Here is an 18,681-nt window from a genome sequence, read left to right as displayed (position 1 = left end):
CTCTTGGTTGACCTGTTTCTCTTTTAATAATATTCCAAATTGTTTTAATTTTATTATCAGAGTTGCTGATTTCAGACATGATACACATACTCCTGGATTTTTTAATAACTTTTCTTAATATAACACAGTAGTTTTTATAATTTTTGATAGTTTCTGGGTCACTACTCTTTCTTGCTGTCAGATACATTTCCCTTTTCCGGTGACAGGATATTTTTATACCCTTAGTAAGCCATGGTTTGTTACAAGGTTTCTTACGAGTATATTTAACTATTTTCTTGGGGAAGCAGTTTTCAAATGCATTTACAAAAATGTCATGAAATAAATTATATTTTAAATTGGCATCAGGTTCACAGTACACCTCATCCCAGTCTAACTGCTGTAGGCTTTCCCTGAAATTTGCAATTGTTAAATAGTTGACTGAACGTACTACTTTGGAGGACTGTTTAGTATTGCTGAATGGAGCTATGTCATATATTGTAACTAGCTGTGCACCATGATCAGAAAGACCATTCTCAACAGGCTGAGCATTTATCTGGTTAAACTTATCTTGGTCTATAAAGAAGTTATCTATCAGTGAGCTGCTATCCTTTACCACCCGAGTAGGAAAATCAATAACGGGTGTCAAATTGAAAGAACCGAGTAATACTTCAAGGTCATTTTTCCTATTACCCTCTTTCAGAGAATCTACATTGAAGTCCCCACAAATAATAATTTGCTTCCCCCTGTCTGACAGATAGCACAACAAGGAGTCCAAATTTTTCAGAAATAGATGAAAATTTCCTGATGGGGACCTATATACAGTTACAATTATAAATGTGCCTTTATTTAATTTAAGCTCACAGGCACATGCTTCTATGTGTTTCTCTACACAAAACTTTTTTGTTTCTATACTTTTTGCACAATGATAACTTTTGACATATATGGCAACTCCTCCTTTCTCCATATTTTCTCTCATTACATGTGCAGAGAGATTATAACTACTTACATTTACCTTATCCATATCAGTAACAATGTGATGCTCAGACAGGCATAGTATATCTATTTCATTCTCAGCTTCTAAATCTTCTAAACAAACCAGAAGCTCATCTACTTTATTCTTTAAACTCCCAATATTTTGATGAAATATACTTACATTATTTTTAATTATACTTTTATGAGAACCTTTCCTTATTCTAACATTTGCAGTACTCTCCTGTCTGAGTTTCTCATTGTGCTTAGGCCTACTTCCTATACCAGTGGTCACATGGTGTTCAGAGAGGCAGATTATGTCAACTGGGTTGGGTGACTTTAATTCATCAATGCAATTACCTAGGACTGAGATACAACTTGGTGGAGATAAAATTTCTGGTGATTGGTGAAAATTTATAATTGATAGCTGTGATTGGTGATCCAATGTGCTAGAATTGTGCTGTTTAATTTCTTTCCTAAACTGAAGATTTGTTTCAATCCTGACCTCTCGTAGAACTTGACATCTTTCTGTCTTACCTATCCTAAAAAAGGTGCTGCTCCAACACTGTAACCACTGGTATTTTACCATTCATGGCAGTGCCTCCCCCCCCTTAAATTTCCTGCTATTACCCCAGCCAGTTTCCCCTTCCCTTTCCTGTTGAGATGTAGGCCGTGCCTGGTATAGTCCCACCTACTGAGATAATCAACAGGAACCACACCAATATGAGCCCCCGCACCCGACCCAAGCAGCCGTTCCAACTCCAAATTAACTCTCCCAACAGAAGAGTTCAAATGAGGCCGGTCATGGCGTCTCAGGACAGATACAAATTCAACATTGGTGTGTCTCGATGCCGACGAAATCTTTACCAGGTCACACTCTATACTGTACCCAGGATCTCTGTCGATGCTGTTCCCTGGCCCTCCCACAATAACCACGGTGTCTTCCCTGGTAAATCCTTTACAGAGTGAACCTAAATCCTCTGTCACCTGATCCAGACTAGCACTTGGTTTGAAAAAATTTGTGACCTGGTATTCTGGTCCTAATTCCTCCTGCAGAAGTTGGCCTACACCTCTGGCATGAGAACTGCCTAACAACAAAACTTTCTTCCTTTTCGATGACTTTCCTACATCCTTTTTCAATTTCCTATTGAAAGTTTGTTGTGTCCTGTCTACACCTACCTCTGCTTGAGGCTCATCAGTTTCTAACTGAAGCAACAGGTCAAACTTATTTTTGACATTCACCACAAAACTGTCAGACTTAGTTCTAGGCCTGTTCCTTCTGCTACCTGTTGCCACTTCCCACCTCTCTTTGCCCTTCTCCCTCCTTAACCTGTCCAGATCTTCCCTAGCCTGATCTAGCTCAGCCTGAAGGGCAGCAATTTTCCCCTCCTGTTCCACTATCTTCCTATCTCTGCTGCAAATCCTACATAACCACTGATGTGCCTGATCCACTTTCCCAACACCCACGCCACTGCAGTCCCCCCAGTGAAAAAAACTACTACATCCATCACACCAAACCCCGGAACTAACAATTCTACGGCAAGTTAGGCACTTCTCACTCATGGCAAAAATAATACTTAAGCTAGAATAAATCAATTAAATTACCGAAAATCAAAAAAGACGTTACAAGAATTAAGCCTATTCACAAATGTATATAAACAAGTTTCTGATTTAAAATTCCGCTATTTTTCTGAGATCTGTATTAAAACAATGAAGGTATATGCTATTTATTATATATTTCACTCGATGGAATGAAAAAAAGGACAATTAAACGAGATACTTTAACTTTGATTCTCCAAAAACGTTACGAGAATTAGGCCTATAAACAAATGTATATAGGCAAGTTTCTGATATAAAGTTACGCTGTTTTTCTGAAATCTGTATTAAAACAGTGCTAACTTGTTTACTGAAGAGGCTTTTAAGAAATCTGAGACCATGCATGTGAGTTCTCTGTTTTTGTGAGGAATTTGCCAGTTGACATAGTTGCAGTTTGTTTTGTGAAAAGGACTGTTTGAAATGTCTTCTGACTGGGGCACAGGAGAAATGTCATCTGACTTGGGCCACAAGAGAGTGAAGTGTGCTGACTATTTGCATGTGCATAAAAGAGTGAGTGATACATAAGACAAATGGAAAAACAGACTTTGTTCATGTTGGGAATAAGTGTTCTCATTTGAAGACTCTCTTTCAAAGTGCAGATGTTTCCAGTGGTGACTTTTTGTATTCTAAATGTTTTGACAGAGTAACAACATTGATAATATCTGAACAAGGTGAAGCCTCCCACGGTGCAGATGATGCAGATCTTGCATCAATAGAGGAAGAATTATATAATCTGAATCATTCAACTACAGAGGTAGGTGTTAGTCCTGTTAAGAAACTGTGGTCAGTGAAAGCGAGTCATTAGCTCCATGCACCGAGAAAGTGCAGAGAAATTACTAAAGTTATGGATGAATACACTACAGCAAAACTGACCACTTTCTTCAAAGTAGAAATTCCATCTTCAGAAGAAAATGAACCAAAGCACTCTTGCACCTCTTGCCAGGAATTTTTCACGAATATCAATTCAGCTGTTGAATATTGTGCATGCTATAATGAAAAGATGCAAGTTTCAACTATTGTTCCAGAGACATTTTCAAAGAAAACAATTTGGAACCACGTTCCGTCAGTATCAAAGTACATCGTAGACAAATCAAGAAATGTGAGGTCTGTAAAAGGAGTCTTTGGAAGACCAGATCCCTATTATGGTCATCCTGTAAAAGCAGCTCAAGTTCAAATTGTGCATTCATTTTATCTGGAAGATAAGTGGGGCTGTTCTCACCAGAGTGCCAACAAAAAAAGACACTGTAACTGTAACAGTTGAAGATAAAAAAGTTGTGAAAGTGAAGAGGTACATGATTCACAGTATAAAAGAAACTTTTGCAATTCATAAGAGCAACTACTTCACATATTGGAAGATAAAAACTTTATGCAGTACAACCCAAGTGGGTAGTTCTTCACACCCACCTAGAGACGTCTGTTTATGTGTTTACTGCTCGAATTTTGATCTTTGTGTGATAACTTTGAAGAACTTAGTGGAGCACATGACATATGACACCTTGGTTGGGCGTGTGAAGTCATTAGTAGTCTGTGACATAAAATGAGAGACTTGTTTGTTTCCAGAATGTGGTGACTGCCCTGGAAAAGGAGGACTGTCTTTACAGACGCTTGGCATGGAAGACATGGCAGATAACTCTACAGAAATTACATACGTGACATGGGAGGAAAATAAACTAATTACGAAAAATGTTGCCTTTGACAGTTTCATTGATGAACTTTGTAAATGGTCAGTGAAAGCCTTAACACACCAGCATCTCAAGAAATTGCAACAACAACAACAACACATTGCTGAAGTGAAAGAAGGCTGAAGAACTATGTTTAGTGCTTCACTGTGATTTTGCTGAGAACTGATCTGTAATTCTCCCACAAGAAGTACAAGAGTATCATTGGAGTAATGACCAGGTTTGAATTTTTACAGGAGTGACATATTTGCAAAACAAGACCACAAGTGTTGCAGTTATAAATGATGACACAGGGCATGGCTCAGCACATGCTTTGCTAGCAATGTGCCAACTTTTTCAACTGCCAACAGGGGCAGAGAAGATCATTATTATTTCTGATGGTGCTCCTAGTCATCTTAAAAATCGTTACCAGCTGTTTGAATTGAGTAAGTTGCTTGTGCCAACTGACTCGGTATACAGTGCTACTGGTCACAGGAAGGAGCCTTGTGATGGTGTAGAAGGCCTGCTGAAGCACAATGCTTCAAAACGTAATCTTTCCAGACCAAATGCAGCTGTATTCAGAATGCTGAGGATTTTACGAGAGTCATGAAATCTTACACATCTACAGCCCTCGTTCTTTTGTCCAAAGAGGAAATTGAAGAATTCTGTGAGCAGAAAAAAGAAGAATGGTTCAAACAAACTACTCCTGTGAAAGGAATCCAGAAGACACATTTTTGGACTCAGTGATGGGCGAACTCATATTGCATGCACTTTAAAGAGCAAGAAAGAAGAAATTTTGTTCGTTCGGCCAACACCTCAGAAACAGCAGGATAATATTCAGATTCACAACCTGAGAAGGGGGATGTAAATGATGTGTGTGTGTGTGTGTGTTTGTGTGTGTGTGTGTGTGTGTGTGTGACAGTGACTGGTGGTTTGCAGAGATTATAGACACCAGTTATGAGTTAAACGAAATTGTAGTGAACTTTATGGTACCACATACCACATGGACCAGCTGCTGGATGTAGGTTTCCAGCTGAAAGACAGCAACAACACCATCAGTGCTCATTTCCTGTGTACAATGTTTTGAAGACTGTGAGTGCTCCAGTTCCTATTATTTCAACAGGAAGGCATCACTCGATATCAAAGGAAGATACTGAAGCAGTGGAACACATTCTTAGTTCATTGACTGGCTAATTTCAGTACAAAACAGAGTGCACAGAAGTTGTAAAAATTGAAACCTTTAAGTCTTTGGACCTTTCACATTCATTTTGGAACCATTTAAAATGCTTGAAAAAATGAGTTGCTTACTCATCTTTCAAAACTAAAATTATGTTAAATAAGCCTAGGTTTTGATTTTTATAAGCCTGTTATGTGATAAAGTGGTAATAAAACAGGTTTTATGTATGGCAGAAATTTCATTTGCTTATAAAACCTAGGCATATGACCGGGTTCCTAGGAGGAAGTTATTGTCTGTTCTACGAGATTATGGAATAGGAGGCAAACTTTTGCAAGCAATTAAAGATCTTTACATGGATAGTCTGGCAGCAGTTAGAGTTGACGGTAAATTGAGTTCATGGTTCAGAGTAATTTCAGGGGTAAGACAAGGCTGCAACCTGTCTCCACTGTTGTTCATATTATTTACGGATCATATGTTGAAAACAATAGACTGGCTGGGTGAGATTAAGATATGTGAACACAAAATAAGCAGTCTTGCATATGCGGATGACTTAGTTGTAATGGCAGATTCGATTGAAAATTTCAAAGTAATATTTCAGAGCTAGATCAGAAATGTAAGTACTATGGTATGAAGATTAGCATCTCCAAAACGAAAGTAATGTCAGTGGGAAAGAAATATAAACGGATTGAGTGCCAAATAGGAGGAACAAAGTTAGAACAGGTAGACGGTTTCAAGTACTTAGGATGCATATTCTCACAGGATGGCAACATAGTGAAAGAACTAGAAGTGAGGTGTAGCAAAGCTAATGCAGTGAGCACTCAGCTACGATCTACTCTCTTCTGCAAGAAGGAAGTCAGTACCAAGACTAAGTTATCTGTGCTCCGTTCAATCTTTCGACCAACTTTGTTGTATGGGAGCGAAAGCTGGGTGGATTCAGGTTACCTTATCAACAAGGTTGAGGTTACGGATATGAAAGTAGCTAGGATGATTGCAGGTACTAGTAGATGGGAACAATGGCAGGAGGGTGTCCACAATGAGGAAATCAAAGAAAAACTGGGAATGAACTCTATAGATGTAGCAGTCAGGGCGAACAGGCTTAGATGGTGGGGTCATGTTACACGCATGGGAGAAGCAAGGTTACCCAAGAGACTCATGGGTTCAGCAGTAGAGGGTAGGAGGAGTCGGGGCAGACCAAGGAGAAGGTACCTGGACTCTGTTAAGAATGATTTTGAAGTAACAGGTTTAACATCAGAAGAGGCACCAATGTTAGCACTGAATAGGGGATCATGGAGGAATTTTATAAGGGGGCTATGCTCCAGACTGAACGCTGAAAGGCATAATCAGTCTTAAATGATGATGATGATGATGATGATGATAATGATGATGATATAAAACCTATTCAACCTAGAAGTGGATGCTCTCCTTTTCAGGGAATGTAGAACTATATGGTATTAATCAACAGAAAGAAATTGTAGATTGGCATTTTTGAAAAAAAGCCATAAATTATAAAATAGTCCAGAATGCTATAGTAAAAGAACTTTGACAGACAAGACCAAATGGAGAAGTTCTTTGTAATCATAAAGCAATGATCTTTCAAATAAAAAAAAAAAAAACCAACAAAATATCTAGAACTGTTCCAGAGATACAGCATTTTAAAATTTTTTCCAAAATTCGCGTCTTCAAAATGGTATACACAGTGTCATCTTTGGAGGGCGGTATCTCGGAGCAGAATTTTTTTTTGGAGAAAACAAAAAAATACATGTTCCTTACTTAGTCCTTCATTTTAACATATGCTAAATTCAATAACATCCGAGACTAAGAAGGTAAATTTGTTTCCTAGCCTACCTGAATTGATATGGACTACGCCATGTATTCTGCCACAGATGTGAATTGTTGTTTGCATGTTGGTGAAGGCTGCATTTACTGATCAGAATTATGGTGCCAGGACTCTCTACAAAGCGTACACTGTGTACCTCCGTTTCTTCTGCTTATAACCAGGTACTTAATAACCCCAAAAGCTAAATAGACTTATTCTTTGGATAGCATATTTAGCTCCTGATGTTACATTTATCATAGCAAATGGTACTAAAATTGATGCATTTTGGAGAGATCTTTAATGTGGTATGTGTTACCTTCATTGCATCTTAATATTTCTCATGTTTTCATTTTCGCTTGAGACATTTAATGTCTTTTCATGTGTGTTGAATCCAAGGAATTTATGAGTTCGTGTGATGAAAAAATGATGTTCCATAACACCACAAGCCCTGTGCTGTGACTGGCTGACAAACACACTGAGCAGCCCCTATGTTGATTTATGTATATGTGAAACCAGCATGTCTTTTTGGCTGGTGTTCATACGCATGCTTACATATATGCAGTTTAAGTGTCACACCACATCAAAGCTCTCTCCAAAATACTTTATTTTTAGTACCTTTGTTGTGCTAAAGTATCACAAAATGTAAGATCAGTGGCTAGACATGCTGCTGTACATTGCCTTGTTGAAACTGAGTATATACCTTTTTCTGGATTTGCAGAATTTTTATTCTTGACTTATGTTTATATCGGATTTGTGTGCACCAAGTCGTTTTTGGAAACCCAGAATCTACTATGTAGGAATCAACATGGATTCCGGAAACAGCGATCGTGTGAGACCCAACTCGCTTATTTGTTCATGTAGACCCAGAAAATATTAGATACAGGCTCCCAGGTAGATGCTATTTTTCTTGACTTCCGGAAGGCGTTCGATACAGTTCTGCACTGTTGCCTGATAAACAAAGTAAGAGCCTACGGAATATCAGACCAGCTGTGTGGCTGGATTGAAGAGTTTTTAGCAAACAGAACACAGCATGTTGTTATCAATGGAGAGACGTCTACAGACGTTAAAGTAACCTCTGGCATGCCACAGGGGAGTGTTATGGGACCATTGCTTTTCACAATATATATATAAATGACCTAGTAGATAGTGTCGGAAGTTCCATGCGGCTTTTCGCGGATGATGCTGTAGTATACAGAGAAGTTGCAGCATTAGAAAATTGTAGCGAAATGCAGGAAGATCTGCAGCGGATAGGCACTTGGTGCAGGGAGTGGCAACTGTCCCTTAACATAGACAAATGTAATGTATTGCGAATACATAGAAAGAAGGATCCTTTATTGTATGATTATATGATAGCGGAACAAACACTGGTAGCAGTTACTTCTGTAAAATATCTGGGAGTATGCGTGCGGAACGATTTGAAGTGGAATGATCATATAAAATTAATTGTTGGTAAGGCGGGTACCAGGTTGAGATTCATTGGGAGAGTGCTTAGAAAATGTAGTCCATCAACAAAGGAGGTGGCTTACAAAACACTCATTCGACCTATACTTGAGTATTGCTCATCAGTGTGGGATCCGTACCAGATCGGGTTGACGGAGGAGATAGAGAAGATCCAAAGAAGAGCGGCGCGTTTCGTCACAGGGTTATTTGGTAAGCAGGGTTATTTGGTAAGCGTGATAGCGTTACGGAGATGTTTAGCAAACTCAAGTGGCAGACTCTGCAAGAGAGGCGGTCTGCATTGCGGTGTAGCTTGCTCGCCAGGTTTCGAGAGGGTGCGTTTCTGGATGAGGTATCGAATATATTGCTTCCCCCTACTTATACCTCCCGAGGAGATCACGAATGTAAAATTAGAGAGATTAGATCACGCACGGAGGCTTTCAGACAGTCGTTCTTCCCGCGAACCATATGCGACTGGAACAGGAAAGGGAGGTAATGACAGTGGCACGTAAAGTGCCCTCCGCCACACACCGTTGGGTGGCTTGCGTAGTATAAATGTAGATGTAGATGTAGATGTAGAAGTTCCTTCACTTTCACTGTAAGCTCACATTCCAAAGTTTTGCCTAATAAGTATAGGACATGTTTTGCATGCTTATTTCCTTTAATCATTTGTAAAACACTTACTTCCTGGTGACACAATGCTATATTATAGTGCACTCCAGTGAGATGTTAACAAACTTAACATGCCTTTCCTACTGTAGATAGAATCACCAATGCTAGAAACAAATTAGTATCTTCACTTGTATCAAAACAGCAGTATTAAACACCGGTTGTTGACACATCAGGGTGTAGTAGATATATACAGAAATGGATTTGAGAGTGGAATGTACCCATTCTGTTGATTCCATTTTGGTGTAAGTAGTGGAAAGTGAAAATCGTGTGGCGATTGGTAGGACACCCTTATGCTGAACAAACAAAGCCTTTGGGATGCCCACAAGAACTGTACTCCATATAGACCATGCCCCCTAACGTCTGCTGCATGAAGCTAACAGGCACTTCAAGCCACAGCCTTAAGACTGGGTACTACTTGTTTGAAAATTTTCACTCGATATCAACATTTCATAAAATGTTGACTGACAGTATTAAGATATGTGTGGAAAATATTCTAATCCTGATAATTTGAATTCTGTAATCCAGTATTGAGAAATATATTGTACTATATCTTTTGGGGCAGTGCTGCCTCAGAGCCCATAACTAGCACCTGTTCTACCAGACACATTGCATATGGCAATAATAAATTGATTTAAAAGATTGTCAGCAAAGGGTATTTCATCAGTTTGTTCAAGAATACATCTATCCTGTACTGCTATATTTTAAACAATTTTCTATGTATTAATTGATTTAAATTAACTGAAATGAAATTGATTCAGTGGGGGTAAAATAATTGAAGGTGCAATTACAGAAATAAAAGAAATAAAAACAGTTCAGAAATATTAAACCTCTTATGAAATGAAAATATCACGATAACTGAAGGTTTATGCTAGATTGGAATTTTAACCCAGATCTACATCTGCATCTACCAGGACACTCAGCAAGCCACCGTAAGGTGCATGGCAGAGGGTACCCTGTACCACTACTTGTCATTTCTTTGTGTTCCACTCGCAAATAGAGTGAGGGAAAACTGACTGTCCGAATGAGATCTAATTCCTCGTATCTTATCTTTTGTGGTCCTTATGTGCTGTGTACGTTGGTGGCAGTAGAATCGTTAGCAGTCAGCTTCAAATGCCGGTTCTCTAAATTTTCTCAATAGTGTTTCTTGAAAAGAGCATCACCTTTCCTCTAGGGAGTCCCATCTGGGTTCTCAAAGCATCTCTTTAATGCTTACGTTTTGTTCAGCCGACCTGTAACAAAACTAGCACCCAGCCTCTAAATTGCTTCAATGTCTTCCTTCAATCCAACCTGGTATGGATCCCAAACACCCAAGCAGTGCTCTAGACTAGGTTGCACTAGTGTCATCTACGTGGTCTCTTTACAGGTGAAGCACTCTTTCCTAAAATTCTCAGTAAACCGAAGTTGACCATTCGCCTTTTCTCCCACAATTCTCACATGCTTGTTCCTTTTCGTATTGGTTTGCAACATTAGGCCCAGAAATTTAAATGATTTGATTGTGTCAACCAGGACACTAGTAATACTGTGTCCTACTATTCCTCATTAACTTAAAATTTTCCATTTGTAGAGCTACCTGCCATTCATCACACCAACTAGAAATTTTGTCTAAGTCATCACATACCTTCCTACAGTCACTCAACTTTGATACCTTACTGTACATCACAGCAGCATCAGCAAACAACTACAAACTGCTGCCTACCCTGTCCATCAAATCATTTATTTATATAGAGAACAAAACAGGGGTTCTATCACACCTCCCTGGGGCTCCCCTGATGATACCCTTGTCTCTGATGAACACTCACTGTTGAGGACAACATGCTGGGTTCTGTTACTCAAGAAGTCTTCAAGCCAGTCAAATGTTTGTGAGCTTATTCCATATCCTCACACCTTCCTTAACAACCTGCTGTGGCAGTGTGTCAAACGCCTTCTGGAAATCTAGAAATGTGGTATCTGCCAGTTGCCCTCCATCCATTGTTCACAGTATATCATGTGAGAAAAGAGCAAGCTGAGTTTTGCATGAGTGATGGTTTCTGAAGCCATGTTGATTTGTAAACATAAGCTTCTCATTCTCAAGAAAGTTTATTATATTCAGACTGAAAGCACGTTCAAGGATTATGCAGTGAACCGAAGTTAGGGATATTGGTCTGTAATTTTGCGGGTCCATTCTTCTACCCTTCTTATATAGTGCAGTCGCCTGTAGTTTTTTCTTGTCACTTGGGACTTAGTGCTGGGTGAGAGATTCACAATAAATGCAGGCTAGGTAAGGGGTTAATGCTGTAGAGTACTCGAAACCTTAGACCCGCTTAACAGTTTTACATAGGACCAGAATTTTCTCGTGATCACTGCCAAGTCATTTTTTAAGGTGTGATGGTGACGGCTGTTGTATGCTTCGTGCATAGATCTTTTCACAGATGTCCAAATCTCTACTAACATTTGCTTGTCTTCTTTTGTGCATTCTCTTGTGAACCGAGAGTGCAACAAACTCTGCATCCTCAGCATCTTCTGAATTTTGTTATTAAACCTTGTGGCTTTTCCATCCTTTATCCACTTACTAGGCACATAACTCTCCAAGACCACGATTTACAATCTGCTTGAACTTGAACCAAAATTCCTGTCTGCTCATCTTACTGGAAATAGGTGATGTAAATTAACTGTCTAAGTGAGATGGTAACAACTGCTTGTCTGCTGTATCTAGCAGAAACACCCTCCTTGACTGATTCCTAACTATAGTTGCCATAATGACATCATAATCACTAATCCCCATTTCTATACTGCCATTTTCAATAAGGTCGGCCCTGTTTGTAGCTGGAAGGTCTAAGATATTTCTGTTGCATGTGGGCTGCTGAGCTAGCTGCTCAAGCATTTTCAGAAAATGTGTTCAAAAGTATTTTGCATGACTGCCTGTCTATAACCCCCCTCCCGTTCCAATGACTCCATAGACATCACAGTCTATACTCAGTACGTTAAAGTCACCTCCAACTAGTATTGCAAGACCTGGGTACTTCCATGTCACTGACCGTAGACTTTCTTTGAATGGCTCTATAACTGTTACAGCGGAGTCAGGTGGCCGGTAAAACTACACAACAATTAACTTGGTTTCACCTACACCTGCTGTACACTACCAGATAACTTCACTGTCACAGTAAACTTCAATCTCAGTCTTGTAGTCTGTTTGTACTGTAAATTGTTTTGACCTCAGTTTGATTCAGGACTACTTAATTAATTATACAGTTTACACTTGTAATTTTCAACACTGTTTGTGGCACCACATTTCAAAAGCTTATAGACAGTTCACGTCTGAACTCTTTGTTCATATTTCAGTTCCATAGAAGGCCACACTCCAGTTCAAAAAAAGTGTTCCTAATATTTAAACTTATGTACAATGTTAACAAATTTCTCTTTTTCAGAAGTAATTTTCTTGCTACTGCCTGTTTGCATATTGTATCCTCTCTTCTTTGGTCATTGTCAGTTATTTTGCTACCCAAATAGTTGAACTCATTTATTACTTTCGGCATCTAATTTCATAATCAAATTTCCTCAGCATCACCTGATTTAATGTAACTAATTCCATTACACTTTTTTTTGTTGAGGTTTATCTTATAACCTCTTTTCAAGGCACTATCCATTTCATTCAACTACTCTTTTGAGTCCATTCCCATCCCTGGCGGAAAGAAAATGTCATCATCAGACCTCATTACTTTTATTTCTTCTCCCTGAATGCCATTCCCAAATTTCTCCTTGGTTTCCTTTGCCACTTGCTTATTTTCTCTCTCTCTCTCTCTCTCTCTCTCTCTCTCTCCCCCCCCCCTCCCCCCTCCCCCCTCTCCTTTCCACCTCTCTCCCACTCCCACTCATTCCCCCTCCCCCTCCGCCTCACACACACTCTTTCTCTCTCTCTAACATTGGGGACAGGTTACAACTGTGTTCCACTCTGTTCTCAACTGCTACTTCCCTTTAATATACTTTGAGTCTTGTACCTCCAATCTGGTTAGTGTGCAAATTGTAGATAAATTTTTGCTATCTGTATTTATGGTTGCTATCTTAGACTGTATTTCAGTCAACATCGTCAGACTTTTCTCTAAATATACAAATGTTATATAAATGTAGGTTTGTTTTACTTCGATCTAATCATTGGGTCAGTTTTGTGTTCTTACATGTCTCCGGAATACAGAATGATCTCCACGTGACTGACTCCTACCAGTCCTTTCATTTTTCTGTAAAGAATTTGTGTCAGTATTTTACACGCATGGCTTCATAAAATGATGGTTTCAATTATTTTTATACTTTTCAGCACCTGCCTCCTTTGGAATTAGAAGTGTTACATTCTTGTTGAAGAGTAAGCACATGCTCTATGTCAGGTGGAATAATTTCCTCATATGATCAGTTCTCAAGGATCACAATAATTCTCAGGGCATGTCATTTACTCCATGTGTTTTCTTTTGACTTAAGTCTTTCAGTGTCTGTCAAACTCTTTTCGTTACATCATATCTCCCATCTCATCTTCATGTCCTTCCTCTTCCCTTTTTATAACCTTGTATCCAAGTTAATTCTTCTGTGTAGCGCTTCTGTATATTCCTTCCACTTCTCAGCCATCCTTACATTATTTGGCACTGGCTTGCCATCTGTGCTCTCAATATTTATACATCTGCCTCTCTTTTCTCGAAATGCATGTTTAATTGCTCTATATGTGACATCAGTTTTTCTCATAGTCCTGCATTGTTCTGCAGCCTTATATTTCTCCTCTAGCCAGTTCTGTTTTGACTTATCTCACTTCCTGTAAATCTCATATTTTGGAGTTGTTATTTCATTTTACCAGCTTGTGTGTTATACAAGGATTGATCCTGGACTTGTGTATTTCATTCTCTGCTGCCTTCATTATACTATCTCTGAAAGCTTCCCATTCACCTTCTGTTGTATTCTTTTCACTTTTTTGACTCAACTGTTGCCTTACGCTTCCTTTAAAACTCTCAGTAATCTCTGGTTCTTTCAGTTCACTTGGAAACTTTTTGCACTTTAATACCTTGTTTTAAAATCCTTATGTTGCCACCATATAATTGCCACCATATAATCTATCTGAAACCCTATCTTGACTTTTAAGCTGATATTCTAAGTCTTAAAATTGATGTTTGACTTAAGTCAGCTCTCTGATGAATTCTGTCAGAGAATATGTAATGGCCATGTGTATAATTTATCTTCACTTAGCAACTTCACACAAATTATAATTTTTTTCATTTCACCTCCCACGTTTATAAATTCCCATATTTTATGTTTCATCTACAAACATACATAGAAAGCAGTGCCAACGTTGCACATTCAACAACAAATTTTTAAAGCCTGAATTGAATGTGGCGATCACCAGCGTGGTAATACTACCTCTTATACGACAGGTGCTGAAAATTCCAGAATCGATAGCTACCCACCCTAGCACCTGTGAAATGTATAAAATCAATTAATATCCATGCAAGATGTGAACTGAAGTGGACACAACACTGGAGTCTGTGGGTTATTGCCTCTGGAACCAAATATTCAGCCAATCAGTTTGTCATTATTATAAACTGCTTTCCAGGCGCTGTGATGGTTCTGAATGACACCTCAAATTATACAGGGTGTTTGGAAATCCCCATTACAAACTTCTAATACTTGTAGAGGAGAGTGAGTGCATAATATTTTGAATAGGAACACATGTCTGGAAAATTACCGTTTTTGTGCTACAGCTGTTTGAAAACATGTTTGCTAGATAGGTTTGCAACAGGATAGTAATAGTGATGGGTGCTTACGTCAGATCAGCTGATGTCATTTCACATCCTATCCTACCTCACTTTGAGCCTCATTCACGCGTCTGTCAGTGTTGAAGCAACATGGCTCAGTACAAGTTTGCAGAAAACACCGATATGATCTCCCTGAATGGTGAAGCTCATGGCAATGGAAGAGCTGCTCATTGACTTTATCAACATAGTTGTCAACAACTTTAGACTACATCGCATACCCTTTTCGCCACAATCACGCAGCGGTTTCGAGAAAGGGTATCTTCACCAGCAGCAGGCGTGACTGTGGTGCTCCAGGGAGGCCCCACATGCCCGAACTGGAAGAGGTGTTAGTGCATCACGTAATGAGAACCCGTCAACAAGTACATGAGCGGTCTCATTGTCTATTAATGAGTGGAACTTTAAAACAAGTGATTTACTGGATGAGCCCAGTCAACTACTTGTAAAAATGGTCGCATTAGCATCACGTTTTCAAATGGTTGTAGCATGGAAATGGTAAGTTTCTGAACTTGGGTTCCTATTTAAAATATTATGTACTCGCTCCCCACTACAAGTCCTAGAAGTTTCTAACGGGAATTTCCGACCATCCTGTATATACACTGCCTGACAAAACAAGTGAAGCGCCCAGAAAGGGAAGAGAGTTGATGGGCTGTGTGACTTTACTTAAGTGATTACAAAATTGAGTAAAACATACTTAAACGTGGCAGTATGAGCCTGCTTATGTTGCACCTCCTCTGTCCTAGAAACATGCACTGATTCATTTGGAAAGGGTATCAAAGCCTTTGTATCACCTCCTGAGTCAAGCTGGCCCATAACTGTTGTAATTGGTCCTTGACATCTTGGGATGTAGTTGATGTCTATTGGGGACAAGTCTGCAGCTCTTTAGTGAGGACAGGAGTACCTGAGCATCATGGAAACTGTTCATAAGACACATGGCACACGTAGATGAGCATTGTCTTGTTGAAAAGTGACTGTCACCTGAGAAGTAACATGGGATGTACCATTGTGCCATCAGAGTTTCCTCAGTCACTACCAGCTGCCAACTGTTACCTGAAGTCATGACCGATGGCTCTCCACACCAGGACATCAGGAGAAGCATCATTGTGCCTTTCCAAAAAAGTGGAAGACTGAGATCTACCTGCAGGCTGCTGCCATACTGCTGACAACTGTCATGCGGGGTAATGAAGAACTGTGATTCACCACTGAACACAGTGAGACAACATTCATCTGCAGTCTATGCTTCCCTGTCATGGTACCACTCCAAACTTAGGCATTTGTGTTAATTGCAGCGTATGCATGAAACATTAATTTCTTAGTCTGGCTGCTGCTAGTCCAACCAATGGTGGAGGATAACAGTGAGTGTAGTATTGAGTCCATTACTTGTTCTCAGATGGCAGATGAATGTACAAAGGGGTTACAATGTACTTCATGCACAATATGACAATCCTACCATGTAATATCCAGATGTTGCCAACAGGAATTTTGATGACGAGTACGTCTACCCTCACTTTCTGTGCAGTCCAACATTGGCCCATTGTCACATCTGAATTCTCCACAAATCTGCATGTTGCATGATTTGCCCAGTTGGCTAAATGAAGATCCACAGTGAGGCCACGTTCTCTAACTCTGCCAGGTGCAGATATCACTATCTTGCCTGAGTGCATGGCACCTCCATGTGTTTCACTGTGATCATTCAAATGTACAACACTGTTGACACCCCTTATATAACCTACCAGGCCTGGTAACAACACTAAGGCACTCTGGTGGTTTTTCCACATGTCACAGAATATCACAATTCTAATGATCTACATATCTACCAATAGCATTTGTGTTTAAAGTTACATTTACATCCAACCATGTCTTCGGAGTGCTTCACCTTTTTGCCAGGCAGTTTAGATCTTCTAACTTCCTGAATGGGGAATTCACGTATAAGAAACAAAAATAAACATACGGTGAAAATTGAGATTCTCCCGTGTCACAGTGAGTATGGAGTTCATGTTAAGTTTCTGCTGAACTCTCACTTGATATTACATAGGACACGTGAAGTTTCTGCTGAACTCTCGTTTGGTATTGCAGAAGGTGTGTCAGTCGTGCAGCAGTTTTCTCCCCTCTCTCCTCGCCCTCATTGTCAGCAGAATTTAGTAGATGGTTAGGGGCAGATGCATTATGGGCGGGTGTCAAAAATTAAAAGATGATCGAAATGAACCATGATGTTTACGGGGTGAAAGCAGAAAATAGAAAGAGATAGATGCAGAGTCAAAGTACAAGAAAGATAGGGACATACGGCCTATAGTAGTCTCCTCAATAGCAGATGTTAATTACAAAAGAGTGACATTCACAAGTATCATCATTCAGGCAAATGCAGGAGACAGTCACAACTTCTCACTCACACCTTCTGATATGTTAGTGAAGCAATGCTGAGCTAGGCTGCATCTTAGTACGTGGTCTGTACTGCACTTGGACTTTGGTTCAACAGTTCAGCATTCATGTTCCTGGCTCGAATTACCGGGCATGGAATGTGTGAAAAGTAGTCATAATGTTTTAATATTTCTTTGAAAAATCAAGCTGCAGCCATGGAACTTTGTGATGTTTGGGTCCTTTTCTATGTATTCACTCTTCAGTGAGACAAATTTTTGTGTGAATCTGTGGTGTTTGTTTTGTCTGACATGTCCAAAAGAATAAATACCACTCAGAATCCACAGCTGCATTACATGTAAATTGAAGGTGGAGGGGGAGGAAGGGTCTGGGACTGGGACTAGGGACAGGGACTGGGACTTGGTTGAAGTGTGGTTAGGCCAAGAAGCATGCCGAGATAGTCTGTGCACTTGCAATAAACAGTGTGTTCAGGTGGAGCAATGGTTAACACAATTGCCTAATAAGTGGGAGATCCTGGGACTGAATCCCAGTTGAATTCTTAATTAAAAGTACATTGAAATCTGATTTTCATTTTCTTATAGGTTCTTCAAGAATCACCTTACACAGGTTGTCAATATTGATGGACATGTTGTTGATAGATTGACACATATTCACAATCTCTGGGACCTTAACACTGAAGAACGTTGGTATTTATACAAACACTGGTGTCGCTGCTTACACTCTACTCTCATGAAGAGAGTGTGGCAGTTACAAGCAGGATACAGACGGCTGTGTAAGGAGTATGATGAAATACGTGATTATGAGGATCTTCAATTAATGAGAGAAGCACATGTTATAGGCATGACAACAACTGGTGCTGCACGGAAGCAGCCATTGTTACAGGAACTCAAACCAAGAATAGGTAAGTGAGAAACAAAGATTTTCATCTTTGATGTAATAGTATTGTACTGTTACCTCTGCTTGTTTTCATTGAACTTCAGTCATGTATCTAAAACTAAATAATTTAGGAATAAAGGAGACCATTCACCAAACAACAGAAATGTTGAGTTGTCAGGTTTATGTTGTATGGGGCAGGTAGAAGGGGAAAGAGATGAGACACAGGAAGAGGAGTTAATAATAAGTAAATAATAATAATAATACTTTATTCAGCATTGAATGATTCATTGCATGTGTATAGAAACAGGTTATGATTCTTGATACATAGCACAATAATGCATTCTTCTGAATATATCACTGATT

The 18,681-nt window shown here is 39.4% G+C and overlaps 1 protein-coding gene across 1 annotated transcript in view; it reads left to right on the top strand.

Annotated features, from left to right (window-relative positions):
* Positions 1-18,103: 18,103 nt before the first annotated feature.
* Positions 18,104-18,681, top strand: part of LOC126237202 (NFX1-type zinc finger-containing protein 1-like) — a 399,723-nt gene continuing 399,145 nt past the window's right edge. The window contains exon 1 of the mRNA XM_049947082.1: positions 18,104-18,343. Coding sequence (XP_049803039.1) covers positions 18,172-18,343 — 172 coding nt within the window. The 5' untranslated portion in view covers positions 18,104-18,171. The remainder of the gene's footprint in view (positions 18,344-18,681) is intronic.

This window comes from Schistocerca nitens, chromosome 2 (assembly GCF_023898315.1).
Source record: "Schistocerca nitens isolate TAMUIC-IGC-003100 chromosome 2, iqSchNite1.1, whole genome shotgun sequence".
NCBI classification, from domain to species: domain Eukaryota; kingdom Metazoa; phylum Arthropoda; class Insecta; order Orthoptera; family Acrididae; genus Schistocerca; species Schistocerca nitens.
The sequence above is the reverse complement of the archived record's forward strand: the minus strand, read 5'-3'. Positions and strand labels throughout refer to the sequence as shown.